The sequence below is a fragment of the Eretmochelys imbricata genome, chromosome 3, assembly GCF_965152235.1.
Source record: "Eretmochelys imbricata isolate rEreImb1 chromosome 3, rEreImb1.hap1, whole genome shotgun sequence".
Classification (NCBI taxonomy): Eukaryota; Metazoa; Chordata; order Testudines; family Cheloniidae; genus Eretmochelys; species Eretmochelys imbricata.
The window spans coordinates 206,093,450-206,118,276 of NC_135574.1; the positions used below are offsets into that span (position 1 = coordinate 206,093,450).

General features: G+C 42.6%; 1 protein-coding gene across 1 annotated transcript in view; it reads left to right on the top strand.

Moving 5' to 3' along the window:
- The window catches only part of CFAP61 (cilia and flagella associated protein 61), a 215,418-nt gene that overhangs the window by 146,145 nt on the left and 44,446 nt on the right, over nucleotides 1–24,827 (top strand). Inside the window, exons 21-23 of the mRNA XM_077812071.1 lie at nucleotides 7,813–8,105; nucleotides 15,936–16,263; nucleotides 21,607–21,698. Coding sequence (XP_077668197.1) covers nucleotides 7,813–8,105; nucleotides 15,936–16,263; nucleotides 21,607–21,698 — 713 coding nt within the window. The remainder of the gene's footprint in view (nucleotides 1–7,812; nucleotides 8,106–15,935; nucleotides 16,264–21,606; nucleotides 21,699–24,827) is intronic.

The window sequence follows — 24,827 nt, forward strand, 5'->3', positions numbered from 1 at the left end:
GTTTACTGCCTTATTAAAAGCATGTTTGTAGAAATGCTGTAGCATTAAAATTCCAGTGCACGAATTACCGAGCAGAGCTTCTGTTGTTCTGTCTAATGTGGTTGGGTCTTTATTTTTCCAAGCTGAAAGGATTTAGGTCATGCTGGGGTCATAGAAATCTTGTGTTTCCACTTATAGGAAATGATGAGAATGCTCTGTCGTGGAACATGGTCATGTAATATTAAATGATAAAGTACTGTGATGGTCTTTATTTATGATTCCTGTTTTTCCGCTGAATATTATTATGTTTACTCACAGATGCATTTTCATGCAGTTAAATAATAAAAACATCTTGAGGAATTACTGTCTGTCTGATGGACATAATTTTAGTCTATAATGAATATCTGTAGTTCCTACAGTACAAGCACTGTAATCTAAATTCACTAATATTGTAATAAGCAGAAACCATAAATTGTTGATTTAACAGAGGTCAGTAAAGGAACAATATTTTCCTTAATCAAATGTATTGCATTTAATGTTACTATATAAAACAGCTTTTTAATTTTCCTTGAGTAACTCAGTGCTTAATTCTGATCTTGCATATATAGAAATGCCAACATATATTACAGCAGCTGACCTTTCCACTGAAAATGTTGGCCTACCAAATTCCTAGGATCTGTGGGTTTCTCAGACTTGTATGCCTTATAGCGAGAATGAATATTTTGCTGGATTGGTCGTCAGTGAGTATTGCTCACTCTTGTTTTATAGTCACTGCATCCTCATCAGCTTTTTTCACCACCCCACAAATTAAAAAATTTCTAAATGAAATGTGAGACACTGTCAGCGTCAGCAAACCCACATTCTTTACCTGCATTACTAATAATGCTTCAGATTTATTAGAAACGAAAATATCAAAACTCACATTTCATCATTGTTCTTTATTTTCGTTTTCCATGGCACTTAGCTTGGACAGTGAAAAAGATGGTTCAGTCTCACTTCTTAATTTCCCATTCCGGGTCTTGTATACTAGCACAATATTGCTGTGTCAGGTCCACGACTAGGTGTTATGGCAAAAAAGATGAGAAAATAAAAGTGCTATCATGGCTCAACAAGAGTATTTTACAATGTACACCAGGAGTAAAATTTCCCATTATCTGTAGTGGGCAAATTAAGGTTCTATGTTAAACTTAGAAAGGTAACAGTCTATTGCCAGTTATTGTCATAATCCCAGAATGGCAAATAAACTTGTTCCTTTCCAGTCGTCATTCATGTGATCAGCAAAAAATGTTTCCCACCACTCATGAGAATCTATATTGATGGTGAAATACTTTTGCATTCTCATAAAACTATGAAGAAATATGTTTATTTGGCATCGACAAGAAACTAATATAAACAATGTAAGATAACATTAAAATCCATTATTCGTTAGCCATTTTGACATCAGCATTCTTCAGAGCTAGGGCTTTGTATAATAACACCTTCTTAGCCTCCACTACAGCACTGTGGAAGTGTCAGCATCACATGCTTCCAGTAAAAACAGTTTAGTTTATGGAATAATAAGATTTAGGTTGTAGGGATTTTCTTGCTTGCAGTGATACCTAAATGTCAATATGAATGTACCAGTTACCTGTACAGGAGAGAGTTTGTCTGTTCCAGTCATTCACTCACCTCTTCACATGAGCACAGTGCTCAGTGCAAAACCAGCGCACTGGCCAATGCACTGAAATGCAAAAAAATAAATCCTACCAGAAAGTAATGTCTAGCCAACTGTGTATAGAAAATAAAGTTATGGGGCCAAACTCTATTCTCACAGCTATGCAACTCCAATATAGCCAATTCCATCCTCTCTGTATATTTCAAATATCATCCCTTATTGCAGTGGTTTTTAACCTGTGGTATACGGACCTCTGGAGGTCCGCAGACTATGTGTAAGGTGTCCACAAAAAGTTGTCATTACCATATAACAGTGGTTTTCAACCTGTGGTCCACAGACTTCTGGGGGGCCTGTAGACTATGTCCAAGATTTCTGAAGGGGTCCGCACCTCCATTTGAAATGTTTTAGGGGGCTGAGAATGAAAAAGGTTGAAAACCACTGCCTTGTTGGAGTGGCTGCACTGTTTCAACCCTCTGATATCCTTTGAAGCACATGTTTTCCCGACAGATTTTTGTTGAACACCAAACCATGGGCCAGTTCTGTGTGTGCAGGGAGGACTCAAGACTCCTCTGCCACACCATTCCCCCTCTTCCCATATCAGGCAGAACCCCCACTATGGTGTCCGGAATCCTCACTCTGAGGGAAGACATGGAGACTGGACATGCTGTGGAAGGCTGCAGTGTGCACATCCTACTCATTCCAGTTCTATGAACCGTACCTGAAAAATTACATCCTCAAGCTATAGTACCTTCTCTTCAAATTGCTGTTCTGGAGCTTCTGAGGTCCCCTGCAACCCATTGGTTCCCTCTGTTAGCATGGCTCAAATGGAGCTGTGCTGTCAGAGAGCTGGCAAAGGGATAGGCACCAGGAGCCAGAGCTGGTACAGAGGCTCAGGACCTCCCAATGATTGCCCAGACCTCTTGCAGCTCACCAGAGATCTGCCAGATTTGGAGGTGGGTCATACACCCTTTCCCACAAGGGAAGAGGCCTCCACCCTTCTCCCACTGATGGGACAATGAGGGGAAATCTCTGTGAAGGATTACGCATGATGATTTTTTCCCCTGAAGTCCACTCCTGCGGCTCTTAGAATCATAGAATCCTAGACTTTAAGGTCAGAAGGGACCATTATGATCGTCTAGTCTGATCTCCTGCACAACGTAGGCCACAGAATCTCACCCACCCACTCCTGTAACAAACCTCTAACCTATGTCTGAGCTATTGAAGTCCTCAAATTGTGGTTTAAAGACTTCAAGGTGCAGAGAATCCTCCAGCAAGTGACGCGTACCCCACGTTGCAGAGGAAGGCGAAACCCCCCCAGGGCCTCTGCCAATCTGTCCTGGAGGAAAATTCCTTCCCGACCCCAAATATGGCAATCAGCTAAACCCTGAGCATGTGGGCAAGGTTCACCAGCCAGATACCCAGGAAATAATTCTCTGTAGTAACTCAGATCCCACCCCATCAAACATACCATCACAGGCCATTGGGCATATCTACCACTAATAGTTGAAGATCAATTAATTACCAAAATTAGGCTGTCCCACATATCATCCCTTCCATAAACTTATCAAGCTTAGTCTTGAAGCCATATATGTCTATTGCCCTCACTGTTTCCCTTGAAGGCTGTTCCAGAACTTCACTCCTCAGATGGTTAGAAATCTTTGTCTAATTTCAAATCTAAACTTCCTGATGGCCAGTTTATATCCATTTGTTCTTGTGTCCACGTTGGTACTGAGCTTAAATAATTCTTCTCCCTCCGTAGTATTTATCCCTCTGATATATTTATAGAGAGCAAACCTATCTCCCTTCAGCTTTCTTTTGGTTAGGCTAAACAAGCCAAGCTCTTTGAGTCTCCTTTCATAAGACAGGTTTTCCATTCCTCGGATCATCCTGGTAGCCCTTCTCTGTACTTGTTCCAGTTTGAATTCATCTTTCCTAAACATGGGAGACCAGAACTGCACACAGTATTCCAGATGAGGTCTCACCAATGCCTTGTATAACGGTACTAACACCTCCTTATCTCTACTGGAAATACCTCACCTGATGCATCCCAAGACCGCATTAGTTTTTTTCATGGCCATATCACTTTGGCGGCTCATAGTCACCCTGTGATCAACCAACACTCCGAGGTCCTTCTCCTCCTCTGTTACTTCCAAGTGATGCGTCCCCAGTTTATAACTAAAAATTCTTGTTATTAATCCCTAAATGTATGACGTTGCACTTTTCACTATTAAATTTCATCCTATTACTATTACTCCAGTTTACAAGGTCATCCAGATCTTCCTGTATGATATCCCGGTCCTTCTCTGTATTGACAATACCTCCCAGCTTTGTGTCATCCGCAAACTTTATTAGGATATTCCTGCTTTTTGTGCCAAGGTCAGTAATAAAAAGATGAAATAAGATTGGTCCCAAAACCGATCCCTGAGGAACTCCACTAGTAACCTCCTTCCAGCCTGACAGTTTACCTTTCAGTGTGACCTGTTGTAGTTTCCCCTTTAACCAGTTCCTTATCCACCTTTCCATTTTCATATTAATCCCCATCTTTTCCAATTTAGCTAATAATTCCCCATGTGGAACCGTATCAAATGCCTACTGAAATTGAGGTAAATTAGATCCACTACATTTTCTTTGTCTAAAAAATCTGTTACCTTCTCAAAGAAGGAGATCAGGTTGGTTTGACACGATCTACCTTCTGTAAAACCATGTTGTATTTTGTCCCAATTACTATTGACCTCAATGTCCTTAACTACTGTCTCCTTCAAAAAATTTTCCAAGACCTTGCTAACTACAGATGTCAACTAACAGGCCGGTAGTTACCCAGATCACTTTTTTTCCTTTCTTAAAATAGGAACTATGTTAGCAATTCTCCAGTCATACGGTACAACCCCTGAGTTTACAGATTCATTAAAAATTTTTGTTAATGGGCTTGCAATTTCATGTGCCAGTTCCTTTAATATTCTTGGATGAAGATTATCTAGGCCTCCAGATTTAGTCCCATTAAACTGTTGGAGTTTGGCTTCTACCTCGGATGTGGTTATATCTACTTCCATATCTTCCTTCCCGTTTGCTGTCCTACCATTAGCCCTAAGCTCCTCATTAGCCTCATTAAAGACTGAGGCAAAGGATTTGTTTCGATACTGGGCCATGCCTAGATTATCCTTAACCTCCACTCCATCCTCAATGTTTAGCAGTCCCCCTTCTTCTTTCTTTGTTTTCTTCTTATTTATATGGCTATAAAACCTTTTACTATTGGTTTTAATTCCCTTTGCAAGGTCCAACTCTACATGGCTTTTGGCCTTTCTCACTTTTTCCCTCATGTTCTGACCTCAATAAGGTAGTTTTCCTTGCTAATCCCTCCCATCTTCCACTCCTTGTAGGCTTTCTGCTTTTTCTTAATCACCTCTCTGAGATGCTTGCTTGTCCATTTTGGTCTACAACTCCTGCCTATGAATTTTTTCCCCTTTCTTGGGATGCAGGCTTCTGATTGTTTCTGTAACTTTGACTTGAAGTAATTCCAGGCCTCCTCTGCCTTTAGATCCACAAGTTCTTCAGTCCAATCCACTTCCATAACTAATTTCCTTAATTTTTTTAAATTAGCTCTTTTAAAATCAAAAACCCTAGTCACAAATCTATTTTTGTTTATCCTTCCATTCAGTTTGAACTGAATTAACTCACGATCGCTCAAACCAAGGTTGACCCCTACAACCATTTCTTTTATGAGGTCCTCACTGCTCACCAAAACCAAATCTAAAATGGCATCCCCTCTTATCGGTTCAGCAACTACTTGGTGAAGGAATCCATCAGCTATCGTATCCAGGAAAATCTGAGCACTTCTCCTCCAGTCTATATCTGGGAAGTTAAAGTCTCCTATGATCACACAATTCCCATTAGTATTTACTTCATTAAAAACATTAAAGAGGTCTCTATCCATATCCAGATTGGATCCCGGCGGTCTATAGCACTCCCCAAGCATTATCCCAGGGGAGGCTCTAGTAGCTTTCTTCCTCAGTGTGAATTTTGCCCAGACAGACTCTGTCTTATCCATTCCATCACTTCTTATTTCTTTACAGTCTACGTCATCATTGATATACGGTGCTACTCCACCACCTTTTGCCTTTATTTCTGTCTTTCCTAAACAGCACATACCCTTCAATACCTGTAGTCCAGTCATGACTGCTATTCCACCATGTTTCTGTTATCCCGATAATATCTGGTTTCACTTCCTGCACCAGTAGCTCTAGTTCCTCCATTTTGTTACCTAGGCTCCTCGCATTAGTGTACAAACATCTTAATTTTTGCTGTTTGGCCCGCTCACATTCTTTACCCAATTGGGCACAGATATTCTACCACCAGTATCACCTATTAGACTGGTATGTACACTACCCTTCCTCCTTATGTCCATTCTCCTACCCACAGCTGTATCCTTTCTTACTTTGTTTTCTTCTTGCTCAATGTTAAAATCCGCCATGGAGATTATCTGGACATCTCCCAACCATCTCCCCCAGATTTCTAGTTTAAAGCTCTCTTGATCAGTTGTGCCATCCTCCATCCTAGAAGTCTATTTCCCTCCTTACTCAGGTGAAGGCCATCCCGAGAGAACAGTCCTCTGTCCATGAATGCTTCCCAGTGACCATACATCCCAAAGCCCTCCTTATAGCACCACTGCCTGAGCCATCTGTTGAGCATCATAATCTTGTCACACCTTTGTTGCCCTTCTCTAGGAACAGGCAGAATCCCACGGAAGATCACTTGAGTCTCGATTTCCTTAAGCGTCTTCCCCAGTCTGGAATAGTCTCCCTTGATATGTTCCAATGAGAATGTAGCCGTATCATTTGTTCCCACATGAAGGATAATCAATGGATTCTTTCCCGCTCCTGTTAGGATCCTCTATCCACCCGGCAGACAGCACACCCTTCTGTTCTCTGGATCAGCTTTTGTTACAGGCCTGTCTATTCTTCTCAGTCACATAGACCTGCCTTTTCCTGGTGATGGTGCGATTCTGCAGTCTATCCCCTGTTCCCTCTGCCTGCAAGTCCTCTCGATTCTTATTGTCCTCTGCAACCCATCCCGTATTCTCTTGGGGCTCATATTTGGTTCCATATTTGGTTCCATATTTGGCTCCATTGACTCTTAACCTCTTCCTATAGGACTATCTGCTCTTCTCTTCTTCCTTGCCCTCTCACCTTCAGTGACCACCTGCTGTGCCCCTTCTTCATTTTTGAACTCCGCAAACCTGGTCCTGAGCTCTGTTTCTCCTTCACTAGCTCACCTTTTCCTCTGGCTGGTTCTCTTAGTCACATGCTTCTACTGTCCACTTTCCTCACCCAGCAGTATCCCCTCAGAGTTCTTTGGTTCTGCTTCCATCTGCAAGTCTGAGCTTTTCTCTTCAGCCACCTCATGTCTTTGCTCCATCATCCGCTCGAGCCCCCTTCTAAACTCAAGCAGAGTCTCCACCTGCATCTCCAATCCTCAGATCTTTTCTTCCTTCAGCTCTATCAGGCGGCACTTCATGCAGACAAAACTCTTTTCAGGTCCCCCCTCCATGACCATGTACATGCCGCAGCTTCTATATCCAGTCATCTTCATTGTGTCTTCCACTGCTTGGGTTACTACTACTGCTGCCTCTGTATCTGTCATCGCCTTCCCACCTCAGTCCTGTTTACAGCTCTGTTTGCTGTCTCCTGTGCCGCTGCAGCTGTCTTACTGCAAGAGGGGACAATCCAGATCCATTTCTATGTAATTTTCAAAACTTAAAAAAAAAAAAAGTGTTTTCCTGTTAAGGTGATATTTCTATATTTCGTAGAGAAAAAACATATGTTGTGATTTCTATCCTGTGTCTCTAATACGTGCTTTAACTAAGCAAAATGGGGGAAGGGGACAGAGGGGGAAGGAAGGGTAAGGAACAAAATTTTTATTTTAGAGGTTTTCCATCAACATAGTTTCAAGTTCTGGGGTCATAATCCATGTCATACTTCTGCAGTAAGTATTTGCCTACTTTGTAGGATGTTTTGCACAAATTCTTCACTAAATTATCTTAGTTACTGTTGCTATGTAGCATTGTTTGCTTCATCGCATCAGAGCAATAAGGTCAAAGAGAGCAATTCTGTATTATCATCGTCTGAGTTACACTGATAGAGTTGTTGTTGTGTGTCTTAGAATTTTTTTCCCTTTTCCCTCAGGGAATGTCATTGTCTATGGGAATACCATTGACATTTACTCCACAGCACAAACCCTCCTATCTCTTGGAATTCATGGTTCTCGCATACACCTCGTGCAGCCACCACTTAGCTCAAATGTAACTTGCCTTAACAACAATGCAATCGAAAAAGCTGTTAAAGAGGCATTGTCAAAGAATGATGTGTGTGTCTATTATGACAGTATACTGGCACAGTGGAATGAAGGTGACCACCCAGATCCTATAAAATGTGCTTCTTTCACAACTAATACAAGACCATTTAAACTGCAATGTACAGTAAGTATATGCTTTGTATTCCTTTTGTTCAGCCTGCAAAGATAATCAGACCAAGCTAATCCTGGTTGGTTTATCTAGGTTTCAGTGTATCTGGAAGATTTAACATTCATTTATTAATCTGAGGGATTTTTTTAAAAAAATAAAACCATTTTAGATTTCCAAACAGATCTGGATTAAAGAAGTGTTTAAATCAACGGACATACAAATTGCTATTCACTGTTGAATGACAGGTAGTTTTAATTATTTTTTCAAAATCATTCTTAAAATATTTACTTACAGTACTCCTACCTATAGTGATCTAAATTTGTTTAGGGAACTGAATTCAAGTCAAATTGTAAGATCACAATGTTGATACTGATATGCATGAAATTTAACCTACACTTATTCTAACTATTTTAAATAGATTTTCTTTACCAGAAGGAAATATGTATCAGCCCTCTAAATTCAGGATTGCAATTAAAATACAATATCGGCACTGCACTATTTGGGCCAATCCTTTAACACTTAACATCAGTTGGCTTAGTTGTCTGACTAAGAACTGTTTGTATGAATCTAAGTTTCAGGCACCCACATGACCATCTTGACATGTCTTTGCTTTGCATGCATTCCCCATTTGTGTAGTAAGTTTGCCCACCAAGTTGGAGGGGAATTCCTCTCATGAGACTCCCAGCAATAAAGTTCCCTCCCAATTCTCTACTCCTGGAATCTATAAACCCTTTCTTCTCCCCAAACATTTCCTCTCGTCTCGCCCTTCCTCCCTCCTCTTAGCAACTTTCCAGTTTCTCCTCCTCCTCCTCCTCCCTATAAACACTTCATTTTTCCTTCCCTTACCCCATCCCTCCCTTCCTTCCTCCCTCCCTTCAACCTATCCTTCTCCCTCCCTCCCACACAGAACCATTAGTCTGCTCTGCCACCAACTCCCTCATTTCCCCTCCATCTCCCCCACACTCCCTCATTCTTTCCCCCTTCGTCTCCTCAAAGTGCCCCTATTGTTCCATCATTCGCCCCTCTCACCTACTCTTTTGTCTCTCCCTTTCTGTTTGCCCCTCCAACTTTATTGCCTTTCCCAGCTCTCCCCCTGTGATGAGTCTGCCATAGTCACTTCCCAACTCCATGCTTTTCTCACCCCAAAGATGGGAGAAAGAGTACTGCTTTAGTTGCTGCTGATGTCAGGGACTGTATCTCCTCTCCTCCTGGCCCCGCCCCATCCCTGTTTGGCGAGGCTCTGCTCTGCTCTGCTCTGCACTCAGTCATCTGGGTGAGAGAAGCCCAGACACTGAGAATCAGAGCCTGTTCCAGAGAACTGTCTCATTGCAACCGCCTGCCTTCCCAGCCAGGGGACAAAGTGGCTCATAGAGTGTCATGCATGGTAGCAGGCAGCATACCAAAACGTACAATTTTCTTGTCCCCTCTTGACGGATATTATACAGCTGGTAAGTCTAATTTTAGACCTACCATTGTTAGTATTCCTTTAATAATACTGTATTGATTAAATGTTTTAATGTATGAAGAAGCATACATACATCATAGGAACGCTTATCTCCTTCTGCAGTGCCTCTGCTATGCCGGGGTGCCAAACTCCATGCGCCCTTCGTTTCCCTCTCCCATTGCAGCCTCTATGTTCTCTTCCATGCCGCCCCATGTGGATGGAATGCTTTCTCCAAATCTTAATGCCAAGTCACAAGTCTCTCCTCAATAACATTCTTCCAAAAGTCTCGCTTCTGCCATGTCACCTACGTTAAAAACTCTGTGGGACAATCAAGGCATGTTCATATCTTAACTGTGTAACTGCTCTCATTATTGATCAATCCTTGTTTCACCCAGCCCCTTCCATGCCTTTTTTAATTTGTTTCTTTTCCTCACTTATTATTAGACTTGGCAGCATTTGATTTGTTTAAATAATTTTGATGGATAATGTCAAAGCTTATTTTTAAGCATTTTTTACTATTTTTATCAATTTAAATTTTCATGGTTGTGCAAAATTATGGGTTAAGAATTTTTTTGCTGATCATAGAATCATAGAATCATAGAATATCAGGGTTGGAAGGGACCCCTGAAGGTCATCTAGTCCAACCCCCTGCTCGAAGCAGGACCAATTCCCAGTTAAATCATCCCAGCCAGGGCTTTGTCAAGCCTGACCTTAAAAACCTCTAAGGAAGGAGATTCTACCACCTCCCTAGGTAACGCATTCCAGTGTTTCACCACCCTCTTAGTGAAAAAGTTTTTCCTAATATCCAATCTAAACCTCCCCCACTGCAACTTGAGACCATTACTCCTCGTTCTGTCATCTGCTACCATTGAGAACAGTCTAGAGCCATCCTCTTTGGAGCCCCCTTTCAGGTAGTTGAAAGCAGCTATCAAATCCCCCCTCATTCTTCTCTTCTGCAGGCTAAACAATCCCAGTTCCCTCAGCCTCTCCTCATAAGTCATGTGTTCTAGACCCCTAATCATTTTTGTTGCCCTTCACTGGACTCTCTCCAATTTATCCACATCCTTCTTGTAGTGTGGGGCCCAAAACTGGACACAGTACTCCAGATGAGGCCTCACCAATGTCGAATAGAGGGGGACGATCACGTCCCTCGATCTGCTCGCTATGCCCCTACTTATACATCCCAAAATGCCATTGGCCTTCTTGGCAACAAGGGCACACTGCTGACTCATATCCAGCTTCTCGTCCACTGTCATCCCTAGGTCCTTTTCCGCAGAACTGCTGCCTAGCCATTCGGTCCCTAGTCTGTAGCGGTGCATTGGATTCTTCCGTCCTAAGTGCAGGACTCTGCACTTATCCTTATTGAACCTCATCAGATTTCTTTTGGCCCAATCCTCCAATTTGTCTAGGTCCTTCTGTATCCTATCCCTCCCCTCCAGCGTATCTACCACTCCTCCCAGTTTAGTATCGTCCGCAAATTTGCTGAGAGTGCAATCCACAGCATCCTCCAGATCATTTATGAAGATATTGAACAAAACCGGCCCCAGGACCGACCCTTGGGGCACTCCACTTGATACCGGCTGCCAACTAGACATGGAGCCATTGATCACTACCCGTTGAGCCCGACAATCTAGCCAGCTTTCTACCCACCTTATAGTGCATTCATCCAGCCCATACTTCCTTAACTTGCTGACAAGAATACTGTGGGAGACCGTGTCAAAAGCTTTGCTAAAGTCAAGAAACAATACATCCACTGCTTTCCCTTCATCCACAGAACCAGTAATCTCATCATAAAAGGCGATTAGATTAGTCAGGCATGACCTTCCCTTGGTGAATCCATGCTGGCTGTTCCTGATCACTTTCCTCTCATGCAAGTACTTCAAGATTGATTCTTTGAGGACCTGCTCCATGATTTTTCCAGGGACTGAGGTGAGGCTGACTGGCCTGTAGTTCCCAGGATCCTCCTTCTTCCCTTTTTTAAAGATTGGCACTACATTAGCCTTTTTCCAGTCATCCGGGACTTCCCCGGTTCGCCACGAGTTTTCAAAGATAATGGCCAATGGCTCTGCAATCACAGCCGCCAATTCCTTCAGCACTCTCGGATGCAACTCGTCCGGCCCCATGGACTTGTGCACGTCCAGCTTTTCTAAATAGTCCCTAACCACCTCTATCTCCACAGAGGGCTGGCCATCTCTTCCCCATTTTGTGATGCCCAGCGCAGCAGTCTGGGAGCTGACCTTGTTAGTGAAAACAGAGGCAAAAAAAGCATTGAGTACATTAGCTTTTTCCACATCCTCTGTCACTAGGTTGCCTCCCTCATTCAGTAAGGGGCCCAAACTTTCCTTGGCTTTCTTCTTGTTGCCAACATACCTGAAGAAACCCTTCTTGTTACTCTTGACATCTCTCGCTAGCTGCAGCTCCAGGTGCGATTTGGCCCTCCTGATTTCATTCCTACATGCCCGAGCAATATTTTTATACTCTTCCCTGGTTTTTATTTTTATCTGATTTTTATCACTTTTTTTTATCACTTTTAAATTTCACAGTTGTGGAAAATTATGGGAGGTCAGACAATGGGGTTTGGAGTCAGACAATAATTATTTAATGACAGCAGAGACTAAGATTCAAAAAGATAAAGCTTTTTAATCATTAATACACAAACCATCAACATCAATGTAAAGTTTTTAGATTTAAACTCTAATAAGCTCTCTAGCAAAAATGTTCTTTCTTTGACTATCAGTAAATTTTTATTATTGATGGAAATTTTTTTCTCTGTTTGTGTGTGTCTGGTGAAATGGACATTAATCAGCATTTACTGATAAAAAAAAAAATCTAATCCTTCCAAGTCTACTTGTAATATGTTTGCATTCAAGGCCTGATCCAAATTTCCACTGATCCTGAATCATCTTGGGTGAACACCCTGAGATCTAGATTGCTGACATGATTGATGAGAGCATTTTTCAGATGTCTAGTGTGGTTTTTCTTTTTTCTTTTTATCAAAAAAGTAATTTTTGACCAAACAATCTATTGCACTTCAAACATTCAGAACTGTGATATGAGTTCATCCAGACTGCATGGGTTGTGATTTCAGCTTTTACGCTCATATGCTTGGGTCAACAGGTCCTCACTCACTTGGCAATATCCTAGGTTTTGGAAGGATTGGTCCATGTACCACAGGGGTTACTTGAGGTAGCTGCCTTACCTTCATGGCTGCTCCAAATGACTCTGGATTTCTTTGTAGCAGGATTCTTGTGTTGTGAGTACCCCAAGGTGGATGAATACATTTACCTGCCCAGGGGATATGTCCTCTTGTGCCAGTGTCTCATTTGATTTGGGATGAAGCCTTGTGTGTCGAAGCTCTTGCTCTGCTAGTTGTCAGAGTATTGTTCGCACCATGCACTTGAGGAAAAGACTTTTACTCATAGTCATAGCTACTGACCAGACTTACTGAGGCACAAACCACATGACCAGTCCTCTGGAAACTGTAGTCTATATGTGAAATGTGATTGTGACAGTTGGTACCCTCAAATTCCCATTGTCAGTCTAAAGTCATCTCCATTTCTACCGCGAATAGGCCTCTAATCTGTCTGCATTTCCCAAAGTCTCTTTTACATCCCTATTAAAATATGCCAAGAGTTCATTCACCCAGTTATATCAAAAGTATTCAACTAATTTGAAGACAGCATCCATTGCAGCTCTCCTATTTTTTGTAGAATTTGTTAAGTTCTTGCTTGAAGCTGTAAATGTACATATTTTGCAGGGAGGGAAATGTCCCTCACTGCAGTCTGATGTGGGAGTGTGAAACAGTGGCCACTTCCAATACGCTCTTGGACTGCCATCTACAGCTGATGCTAGTTTGGGCAGGTTTAAAGTCCTCATTTGCCTAGAATGTCTCCTAGGGAGCTGAACTGCTTACTAATTTCCCCAAAAGTGGGGCATATGCAGAGGGCACTTGAAGAAGAGAGGTTGCTTACCAGTAACTTGTTCCTTGAGAGTATTCTCTGAATAGTCATACTACCTGCCCAGCCTCCCCTTTCTTCACAGTCTCAGATAAAGAATTTCAAAATTAGGGAAGGAACTGAAGGGCAGATGGGGCCACACACATCCCTTTTATACCCTTAAAATTCTCCGCAGGGCCCTGGGGGCAATTGGCCCCAATGGGACTGCTGACTAGAAAAATCCTGCAGCTTGACACCAGGGGTGTTATATTCCACCAGATGCTTCAAAGGAAGGAGCAAGAACCCCACAGTTGGCAGATGTGGGATAATCTGACACCCCTCGTAGGTCTCATCCTGATCCCTAATTATTAGAGATTTTCTTAAGCTTTGAAGCATGAGGTTTAATAACCCTTCCAAAATTTTCATCATAATTAATTATAATCTGGATATTCTTGCTATGCATATAAATATCTAATACCTCTATCAATCTTGCTAAATTCTTGGCCTCAATAGCTTTCAGTGGCTATGAGTTCCACAGTCTAAGTAAAAGAAAAAAAACGAGGAGTACTTGTGGCACCTTAGAGACTAACAAATTTATTTGGGCATAAGCTTTTGTGGGCTAAAACCCACTTCATTAGATGCATCTGATTTTAGCCCACGAAAGCTTATGCCCAAATAAATTTGTTAGTCTCTAAGGTGCCACAAGTACTCCTCGTTTTTTTTTTTTTTTTGCTGATACAGACTAACATGACTACCACTCTGAAAACAGTCTAAGTAGACATTGTGTTATAACATTTCCTTTTATCAGTTTTGAATTTACTAACTTTTTATTCTTCTTCAAGTGCTTGCTCATGTCGATTCCATTCTAGATGTGTACGCGCCCAAGTACACAGTTGTCAGAGATGTTTGCCTTAATGGTATCCGTAGGGTCAGCTGTGGCACCCTTGGGAGTGCTGCGCTCATGCGTTGGTATATTAGGCGCTGCTGGCCCTACGCCCTCTCCGTACCTTCTTACCACCTGTGGCGGTTGGTTGGAGGCCTTTCCCTTGCCTAGCAAGTGGTTAGCGGTTCTCTTCTTTCTTCCAGCTCTTAGCGTCTTGTAAACAGTTTGTTCACAGTAGTTAGTTAGTAAGTACCTGTTAAGTAGTGTAGTTAGTAAGTTAGGCTATGTCTACACAACAAAGCTTCCAGACATTTACGGCTCAATACGCATTTACCCAGCAGGCCCAAGACGATGCTGGCTTTGGTAGAGCAGTGTTGCAAGCTGCACGGCCATGAACTCTGAGCCTGCCTCTAGGGATACTGTTTGTGAGTCACCTAGAATGGAATCGACACGAGCGAGCACTCGAAGAAAAAACAGTTACCTACCTTTTGTGACTGTTGTTCTTCAAGATGTGTTGCTCATGTCCATTCCATTACCTGCCCTCCTGCCCCTCTGTCGGAGTTGCTGGCAAGAAGGACCTGAAAGGGCATAGGGCTGGTGGTGCCTAATATAGCGACACATGAGTGCGGCACTCCAGAGGGTGCCACAGCCGAACCTACGGATACTGCTAAGACAAAAATCTCCAATGACTGTGCACATGACAGTGCACCCACCTAGAATGGAATGGACATGAGTGACACATCTCAAAAAACAACAGTTATGAAAGGTAGGTAACTGTTTTTTTCATTGTATCCCTTTTGTTTTTGTGCTGTAAATAATAGTAAAAAAAATGTTAAGTTAGAAAGAGATGCAAACCTTGTTGAAGAAAGAACATGACATATAATCAAGAAAACTTAAATAGAAAGCTAGCACCTCATAATTCTGATGGAAAAATCTTTTACTTAACTAGTTTATATTTTATCATTCATCTTCATGTACTAATAAATGTTTGAAATTAACCCAAACATTTGTTAGTTGAAAAATAGAATATCATCATATCTCTACAGAGTATACAAACTAATCTGACAAACATGATAGTTTTGGTTTCTCATAAATATTATAGCTTTAGCGTACAAAAATATGTGTAATGAACAAATACCTTTTCAAAGACATGAAATTGTGTTATTTTCAAGTACACTGTTTTTAAATTTGGCTTGTATGTTGTGTGGGGGAGAGTTTTGTAAAGCCTTGTGTTCTTTATCATATACTTGTAATGACAAAGATAAAATAAGTACTTAAGTTCAGGATATTTAAAGTACTAAATAATATATAGCTATTAAAATACAGTACATCTCTTTAACCGGAAACTAAGAAATTATGAATACTCTTAGCTCAATAAATCTCAGCTCTTTGCGTCCCTTTTACTTTTAATTAATCTCAAAATTTGGTCAATAGGCCACATTAGGGTATACAAAGTCATGTTGTATTTTGTGCTGTAGTTTGTAAAATAAATAAATCACATGAAATAATGAGTCACACAACCTCATTTATTGTATGAGACAATGACTAATGTAGTATGACCTACACTTATTACATCTTTTTAGGCATTCTTTAACTTTTCCAACAAGGGAGTGGATTATGAAACCTTCAAGGCGATTAATGACGCATGCCTTGTTTATGATGGAAGACTTGTTATTGATGCCAACTTCCATACTAATGACGTTAGTATCAGAGCAGCAGGTCCTTTAACCAAGTTCTCCAATATATATTATGCAAATGAATGGACACACAGCAATTTCAGTTCGAAAGAGATCGGTTTCCAGCTTGCTGCAGCTATGCTGAATCTCTTTGATCCAACTCTTGAGCCAGTTTCTGAGCCACCAGAAGATCTGGATAGACTCATCCCTATGTACAAGGGATGTAAAATTCAAGGTGTGTCAAAAACAAATTCTTCAGTCTGTTACACTTCTATGTTTTCTTCAGTACTTTCTTCTGTAGTACAAAATGCCATAGTATGGCATGAATTATATTATTATTGTTGGTATTTTTGTATAAGTAAATATTAAGTAACAAATTGTTGAACTGTAGTAAATTTTATGCTGTACACCTGAGCTGATGGGTACCTGCAGCAGGAGTAATGTTACTTTATTTATAGTTAACCATGCTAGTGAAGGAAGACTCCATGTCCTCACACTTTTACTACCATCAAACTAGTTCTCTGTTCCATTTGTTTGCTGTTAATTCTTCATCTCTATCCTTAGACTCACTTCTTGATGATAAAGGTGTGTCTAGCTTAACACTGTTTGATGAGAACATGTAGTGCAGCTAATTAGACCACTTATACTTAGCTTGTAACAACACCTACAAGTTTTTAGCCTACAGTACTTGAAATCTTTCAGATTTGCCTCTCCCAACCTTGCAGTTTACACCTTTGACCAGTGATGAGCTGCCAAAATCTTAACAACGGGTTCCCTCCTCACCCCACGAGGGAGTCGTTGCCCACCCCTGCCCCCGGGACTCCTGCCCCATCCAACCCCCCCACATTCCTTGACGCCCCTGCCCCATCAACCCCTGTCCCCTGACTGCCCCCAGAACCAGGCAGGAGGGTCTCGTGGGCCACCGTAGTGGGTGCCCACCCCACCCCTAAGAGCCAGAGGCACCTGCCGGTGGGCAAGGTGGGGAGTCCCGGCGGTGCTTACCTGGGGCAGCTCCCAGGAAGCATCCGGCAGGTCCCTCTGGCTCCTAGGAGTGGGGGAGCGTAGCTGGGGGGGAGCAGGGGGAGCAGCCACTCCCCCTACTGATCACATCAAAAGTGGCGCCTTAGGCGCCGACTCCCTGGGTGCTCTGGGGCTGGAGCACACACGGGGAAAAATTGGTGGGTGCAGAGCACCCACTGGCAGCTCCCCACCCCGCACCCAGCCCCACCTCACCTCCGCTCCGCCTCCTCCCCTGAACCCACCACCCTGCTCTGCTTCTCCGCGGCATCCCCCCCCCAGCTTCCCGCGAATCAGCTGTTCGGCGGGAAGCCAGGGAGGGCTGAGAAGCAGGCCGCGGCTTCCTCTTCAGGCCGAGGGTGGTGGAGGTGAGCTGGGGTGGGGAGCGGTTCCCCTGCGCCCCCCCCCCCCGCCCCAGCTTACCTGCTGTGGCGCGGACGGCCTTCCTCGCGCCCCCACCCCCGCCCGAGCTCACCTCTGATCTGCCTCCCTGGGCCTGAGCGGGAAGCTGCAGCTTGCTTCTCAGCCTGCCCCGGCTTCCTGCATGAACAGCTGATTCGCGGGAAGCCGGGGGGGGCGGGGAAGCAGAGTGGGGCGGCGCATTCAGGGGAGGAGGCAGAGGCACAGCAGAGGTGAGGTGGGGTGGGGAGCTGCCGGTGGGTGCTCTGCACCCACCAAATTTTCCCCGTGGGGGCTCCAGGTGTGGAGCACCCATGGAGTCGGCACCTAAGGTGCCACTTTTGCCAAGTTAAATTTAGAAGCCCTTTTAGAACCGGTTGTCCCTCGCAGAACAACCGGTTCTAAAAGGCCTTCTAAATTTAACAACCGGTTCTAGCGAACCGGTGCAAACCGGCTCCAGCTCACCACTGCCTTTGACTGATTGAATTTTCTGAGAATTTCATATTCATGATCTAATTGTCAGCAACAAACTCTTATGAAACAACTCAGTTTCTTTCTATCTGTGATTTATCCTTGTTCTTATTAGGGACTGAGCCAACAAGTTCAATAAAATAACTTTTTCTCTAATCTTGCCCCAAAGGAATCAGTTTTGATGCTGAAATCTGCTGGTAAATGATTCCTAGTAACACATAGAAGGTTACATTTTAGTGTGTCTCTGCACTTCCTGGTTTAGTCCCAAAACAGAAGGTTCAGAATATACCAAGAAATTCTATTCTCTTGTTATTTCACATCGAGCCAAATCCTGGTGGTAACAGAAATTTTGTAAAAAAACGCTTAGACTTGTGAGATTTCCAAAATATAGTTAATCTGAAACAAACTGGGTAGCTGACATTTTGGGGGCCAAACTTTCAAAATCCTTTGCAATGGATCAACCACATTGTGTGAAATTCACCCCTACACAGAGAGCCAACACTAGTGCTCAAGGCTGAGTTGACTGGTTCACAGAGCCTGTGGAGTTGGCCCTGTGTGCAGGTATGATTTCAGCCAATGCATGCAGGCCTTTGGGCCCCTTAAAAATCACAGTAGTGTATGCAAATGGGGTAACTGCAAGTAAAATGTGTCCTCTGATCTATTTGCACATGTAGTATGTCTGATATATGTTATAATTGGACCGGCAGAGAAGGAGATAGTCACAGAGGGAGCAGATAGAAAAACAGCTGTCTGCTGTGGTGGTAGATTTATTGTTCTGGCAGCAAAACTGAAACCAATGGGAAAGTGAGGCAAGGGGACTGCAGAGCACCCAAATGTTTAAAGGGACAGGACATCACATTCCTCCACCCTACTTTAAAGAACTTCACAAACATATATACATTATCATTTACATGACTAACAAAAAACACTCTATAACCCAGTTAGAGGTTACAGGTGGCCTACCGCAGATTCTTAAATTGCATGGGATTATTCTGCCCTGGAATAGCAAATCACTAACTAAACAATTTATAAATTCATATGCACCACCGATGTTCACACTCTTTTGTGATAACATGGTGATGGTGGTGGGGCAGTGTGCTGAACAACAGGAACAGCTGATGATAAGGAATCAGTTGGACCTGGTAAGGAATCAACTAGACCAGATACCAAAGTTTTTTTCACCAAGCCATCAAAATTAGTAGTTTTAACTGGAGATGATTCAATCAGAGGAACAGAAAATCCTACTGGAACATCCTTGGATTTTGGTACTTGCTGAGACTGCAATTGATCCATATGTCAATCCATAGAGTACCACTGGATAGTTTCACCACAGACAAAACAGATCCCATGAATTTTACAAGATCTCCAGGTACCCATTTAATTCCACAACCATATTTGCAAGTCCACACTAAGTCTCCTGCTTCAAAAGAATTCTGACAAATCTCACATCATTGATCAATATGCACAGCTTGGGATTTGGCTGCACCAGAGGCACCATCAGGATGTAGCAGGTCCCAACAGGTATGCAAAGATCGCTTCAAGAAAAGAGTTGCAGGTGACTCCTGGATAGTGGCATGTGGGGCATTTCTGTAGACAAGCAAGAAATTGTCTAATTTCTGCTGATGACTCAAAATACATTTGTTAGCTCTTAAGGCATGGTTAAGTGTCTGTACAAAATGTTCTGGTAGTCCATTTGTTGCAGGATGGTATGGAACAGAGCATATATGATCATTCCATTTGAAGCTAGGGACCTCTGAAATTCTCCAGAACACAGTTGAGGTCAGTTGTCACTCACCAACTGTAACAATAAACCAAATTGATTAAACAAGGTACAAAGGTGTCCAATGGTCTTGGTAGCTGTAGTAGAAGTCATTCTGAAAACTTATGGCCATTTCAAATGGGCATCAACTACAACCAAAAGCATGTAACCTTCTCATGGTCCAGCAAAGTCCATGTGAATACGTGTCCAAGGAGTCTGAGGCCAAGACCAAGGATATAGATGAACTGGGCCAGGATCATGCTGAATTTGCTAACACATAGCATAGCACTTGATCTTCCTCTCAACGTCTTTGTTGATCCTTGGCCAGCAGACATGACTCTAGGCTATTGTCTTCATCCAAACAATGCCACAATGATCTTTGTGATGACCTTCTAAAACCAGAGGTTGAAGTGATTCTGGAAAGATCACTCGCATTCCCCGTAAGATGCAACCATGATTCACAGATAATTCACATTGACCTGACACGAACTGTGTAAACTGGGGATTCTTATGTCCTAACACTGTACCTTTTATTAACATTCCCTTCACAAGAGAAAGCATCAACCTTAGCACTTTCTTTGTTGAAGTCTGTGCTAGTAATGGGTAACCAATACATCAAACTGAGATAAAACACTTCATTGGAAGTTTCTTTGGGTTGACGAGAGTGCTATCTGTGCTTGATCAACTTCTGCTTGCTGAGTGCCTACACTGCAGAATGCAGAATTCTTCCTTTGGCTGCAGTTGGGCACCCTCTGCTGGGTGAAGCCCTCAGTACAGGATAAATCTGTCTCCCTGCCTGCTTGCATATGGTTCAGCCAAGATGGCTGCTTGTTTCCCCATCACTAGGGTTGCCAGTGTTGGTTGGATGTATTCCTGGAGATTTCATCACATGGCATAATCTTTAATTACAGATTCATCTTTAATCCCAGAGACTCCAGACCAATCCTGGAGGGTTGGCAACCCTACTCATCACTGCTCTGTTTAAACAATTCTGGCAGCTCAGCAGCAATGGCAGAAACCTCTTCCTTTGTTCTACTTCTAATTGCCTACTTCCTCCTCTCTAGCTGGCTGGTTCCAGCTATGCCTGAAGCACAATGCAGCAGCAGTCTGCCACCTTGTTTCTAGAAGTTTTTTCCTTTCTTAAAATATTATCTGTTTACTTTTTCTTCTTCTTGTTAAGAAAATGGCAGCACTGGACACTCGTGGGATAGAAGGTCCTTATAACCAATATGTTATATTTGGACCCAGCAGAGAAGGAGATAGACACAGAAGGCACGGATAGAAACACAGCTGTCTGCTATAATGGTAGCTTTATCATTCTGGCAGCAAAACTAAAACCAACACAAAAGTGAGGCCACTGGGAAGGGGGAAGTGTAGTGTGTCCAAACATTTAAAGGGACAGGATATCGCAATATATATGCACAAATCCATTGCTTTGTTGATGTATATTTGTGCATAACTGTGTATGTTATTTGCAAGAGTTACATGCTGCACATATCTTTGAAAATGTGTCCTTTGAGATGCACTGTCCGTAGTTTGTCTTTAGTTGCGTACTACATATTACCAGTTACCAAAAGAAATATAAATAATATATTATTTACTAATAATGGACCAGATTATGATGTCATTTACACAGTTGTAAATCTGGAATAATTCCACTGAAATCAGTGGCTATATTCCATTTTAACACCAATATAACTGGGATCAGAATCTGGCCCAGTGTGACTATTGCACTGAAATACACAAAAATACAAAAACATACACAATATGAATGCCATCAAAAAGCAACATTTTCCTTTTCTCTGAGGAGTTCTTTAGTAAATAACATATGTCTTGGGTCAAACTTGCTTGTTTTGTTTTATGGCTGAATAAATAAATTGTGATTTACAACATTAACAAAGATATTAATCTTAGCTGTTTCCTCTGTGGTAGGAGGTGTTCTTCCCGGAGGTTATAATTACTTGCATATTTCCAAACCAGGAATCCCTACACGCTTGGATGTACAAATTGCACAGCCTAATTATGTAAGTATTATTACGGATTTTTTCTTTGCTTTGCCCTTGATTCAGGAACGCATTCTTATTCAGGACATTACTTAAGTACCATGTGCTTGAGTAATGGCCTGAATAATGATGGACTTAAGTATATGCTTAAAAGCTTTCCTGAATCAGGGCTTTTATCAATAGATCCATGAACTGTGATTCTTTATTACCAGTGTCTTTAAAGCATTTTTAGCTTTTCATTTACCAGAAACCTAAATTCACAGGCATACTACAAATACAATATACACACAAACAACCTAAAAGGACTGATTCTCTAAGATACCATCTTTGCAACACCTTCACTCATGGCATGAGGCCAACAGAACCGTCATAGCTTTTCAGGGGTTTTTGGTTCCCTAAGTTCAGAGATCCTTAGTAAGAACAGAGAGTTTAAAGGGGAGAGATAGACTTAGAACGGTGGTTCCCAAACTGGGGTTTGCAGAACGTTACAGGGGGGTTTGCCAGAAAAATTTCACTAATGGCGGCCAGAGGACCCCAGGCATTGGAGGCAACAGGTGAGATCCAGTTGCAGGGCAGACAGCCCGAGCCCCAGGGAGAGCGGGGCAGGGCAGTTGGGGCTGGCAGCCTAAGCCCCAGAGCTCAGCGCGGGGCTAGCAGCCCGAGCCCCAGAAAGAGCAGGGCTGGGCAGTTGGGGCTGGCAGCCCGAGCCCTGCCCCTGTCAGCGGGGGAGCTGGCAGCCCGAACCCCAGCGCTCCGCACAGGGCTGGCAGCCCAAGCCCCAGAAAGAGCGGGGTTGGGCAGTTGGGGCTGGCAGCCCGAGCCCTGCCCCCGTCAGTGGCGGAGCTGGCAGCCCGAACCCCAGGGAGAGTGGGGACGGGCAGTTGGGGCTGGCAGCCTGAGCCCTGCCCCCGTGAGTGGGGGAGTCGGCAGCCTGAACCCCAGCGTTCCATGCAGGGCTGGCAGCCCAAGCCCCGGTGGTCAGCGGGACCTGCAGCCCGAGCTCAGTTGAGCTCAGTTGACCAGGGCGGTCAGTGGGGTCCAGCAGCAGGAGCCACACGGAATGCGGAAGAAATTTAAACTTAAATCTCTGGAAATGTTCATTTTTAGGAGGGGGTTCACGAGATTTCATAATTTAGTGAAAGGGGTTCGCAGGCTGTTAAAGTTTGGGAGCCACTGACTTAGAAGAAGCTATGAAAATCAAATCATTGGTCCCCCTCTCTTTTGGGTTCTGTGTCATGGATCCAGAAGGAACCTTACAACAGCCCTTTTGGGGGAGGCCTCACAAGGAGTGTCTCCTCTACTCTAAATACCAAAAGCATTATTAGAACTCTTTCACTGCACCTTTTGACTTGTTCACAGTCCTCTTAACAGATAACATCTTTTAAAACATTCCAAACACTTCATGTACATCATCAAAGAACATACTGCAGAAAGAAATGAGAAGAACTAGCAAAACGCTGTGGGAGTAAGAGAGCTTGCTGTAACCTAGCAACTAATTTTACAAAACTAGAACATGAGCACAGCTCAAAATATACCTGTGAAATATTTGGCCACAACACTGATATATGAGGTTTAAAATGCATGATTATCTTTTGTCCATTCATTCGGTAGCTGATTGATTTTGGCTAAGTGAAAGAAAGCACAGTCACACCAGAATTAACCTCCAACACCATTAGTATTTCAGTTGTAGTGGTCTTACAGTAAAGCCTAGAGTCTCCAGCGAGGATTGGGGTCACATAGTGCTGGGAATTTTAGAAAAATATAGTAAGAAACAGTCCCTGCTATGAAGAATTTACCATTTAAATAGATCAAACAGACTGCATCTCCGAAAGAGAGTGGGTAAGTGATTTATCCAAGGTCACGTGGCATGTCTACGGTAGAACTGGGAGTAGAACCAGGTTTCCTAGTCCCAATATAGTGCCCCATCCACTAGACCACACTACCTTTTGGCAGTTTAAAAGGCTGCTCTGCGGGGTTATTTCTCACAAAATTCAAGCAAAATAGAAACAATAAGCATCCTCTGCTGAGTAGAAGGAAAAGCGAGTTCAATAAGTATACCTTCATTTGTACGCTTTTTGGGCCAGATCCTCAGCTGGTGTAAATCTACATAGCATCATTATTTTCGACAGAACTATGTTGATTTACACAAGTTGAGGATTTGGCTCTGTAATTTTAGGAGGTGCTCTAGTACTGCAGTGATGGAGGTCATAGAAAACCTACATAGATGTAGCACCTGAACAGATGAATATGGTGAAAGAATTGCATGACTAGATGATAACTGCTCTTGCAGCTTGTCAAGACGAAAGTATCATTTTTAGATACTGTAGTTGATAAATACAGTTTACCCTAAAGGCTGGGATGGCTAAAAGTGTAATATGCATTTCTAAAGTTAGTACAACTATATTAAAGTAATAATAAACAGTGATTTACCAAAGAGAATATTTACTAATGTGGTTTAACATCTATGTGAGGTCACTGTTATCTTTGGATAATAGCAATTCCAAATCAACTCCAGGAAAAAAAAGGTCCTTGCTCAACAAAATCGCTGCAGAAAACCAAAATGCTTGGTTAAGAGATATTTGCTCAATGCACCTGTTTTAACCTTTACATTCTTTTGTAATTCACTAAATTTTTGTGCAATTTAATTATGCTAAAATACTGGACTTTGTGTCTTTTCTTATACTGTTAGCAATGCTAAATGAGTTTCCTTTTATTTCTGTCTGGTTACTGACTTGGCTATTCTTGCATCATAATAGTAGTTTTTTTAATCCACTGTCCCTTGTTACTGTAAGCTATTTTTGATAATAAAAGTAAATAAAAGAGCTTAAGTCCGGATCTTCCGATTGATCGCATGCAGGCAGACTTCTATACCATATAGGTCCCCACTGACTTCAAAGAGGTGCCACAGCAGGCAAATGGCCATTTTTAGACTTCATTCTGACTAACAGGGAGGAAATGGTTGAGAGTCTGAAAAGTTGAAGGCAGTTTCGGTGAAAGTGAGCATGAAATGATAGATCTCATGATATTAAGGAAAGGAAGAAGTGAGTGCAGCAGATTAAGGACAATGGGCATCAAAAAGCAGACTTTAACAGATTCAGAGACCTGGTAGGTGAGGTCCCATGGAAAGAAAATCTAAGGGAGAAAGGAGTT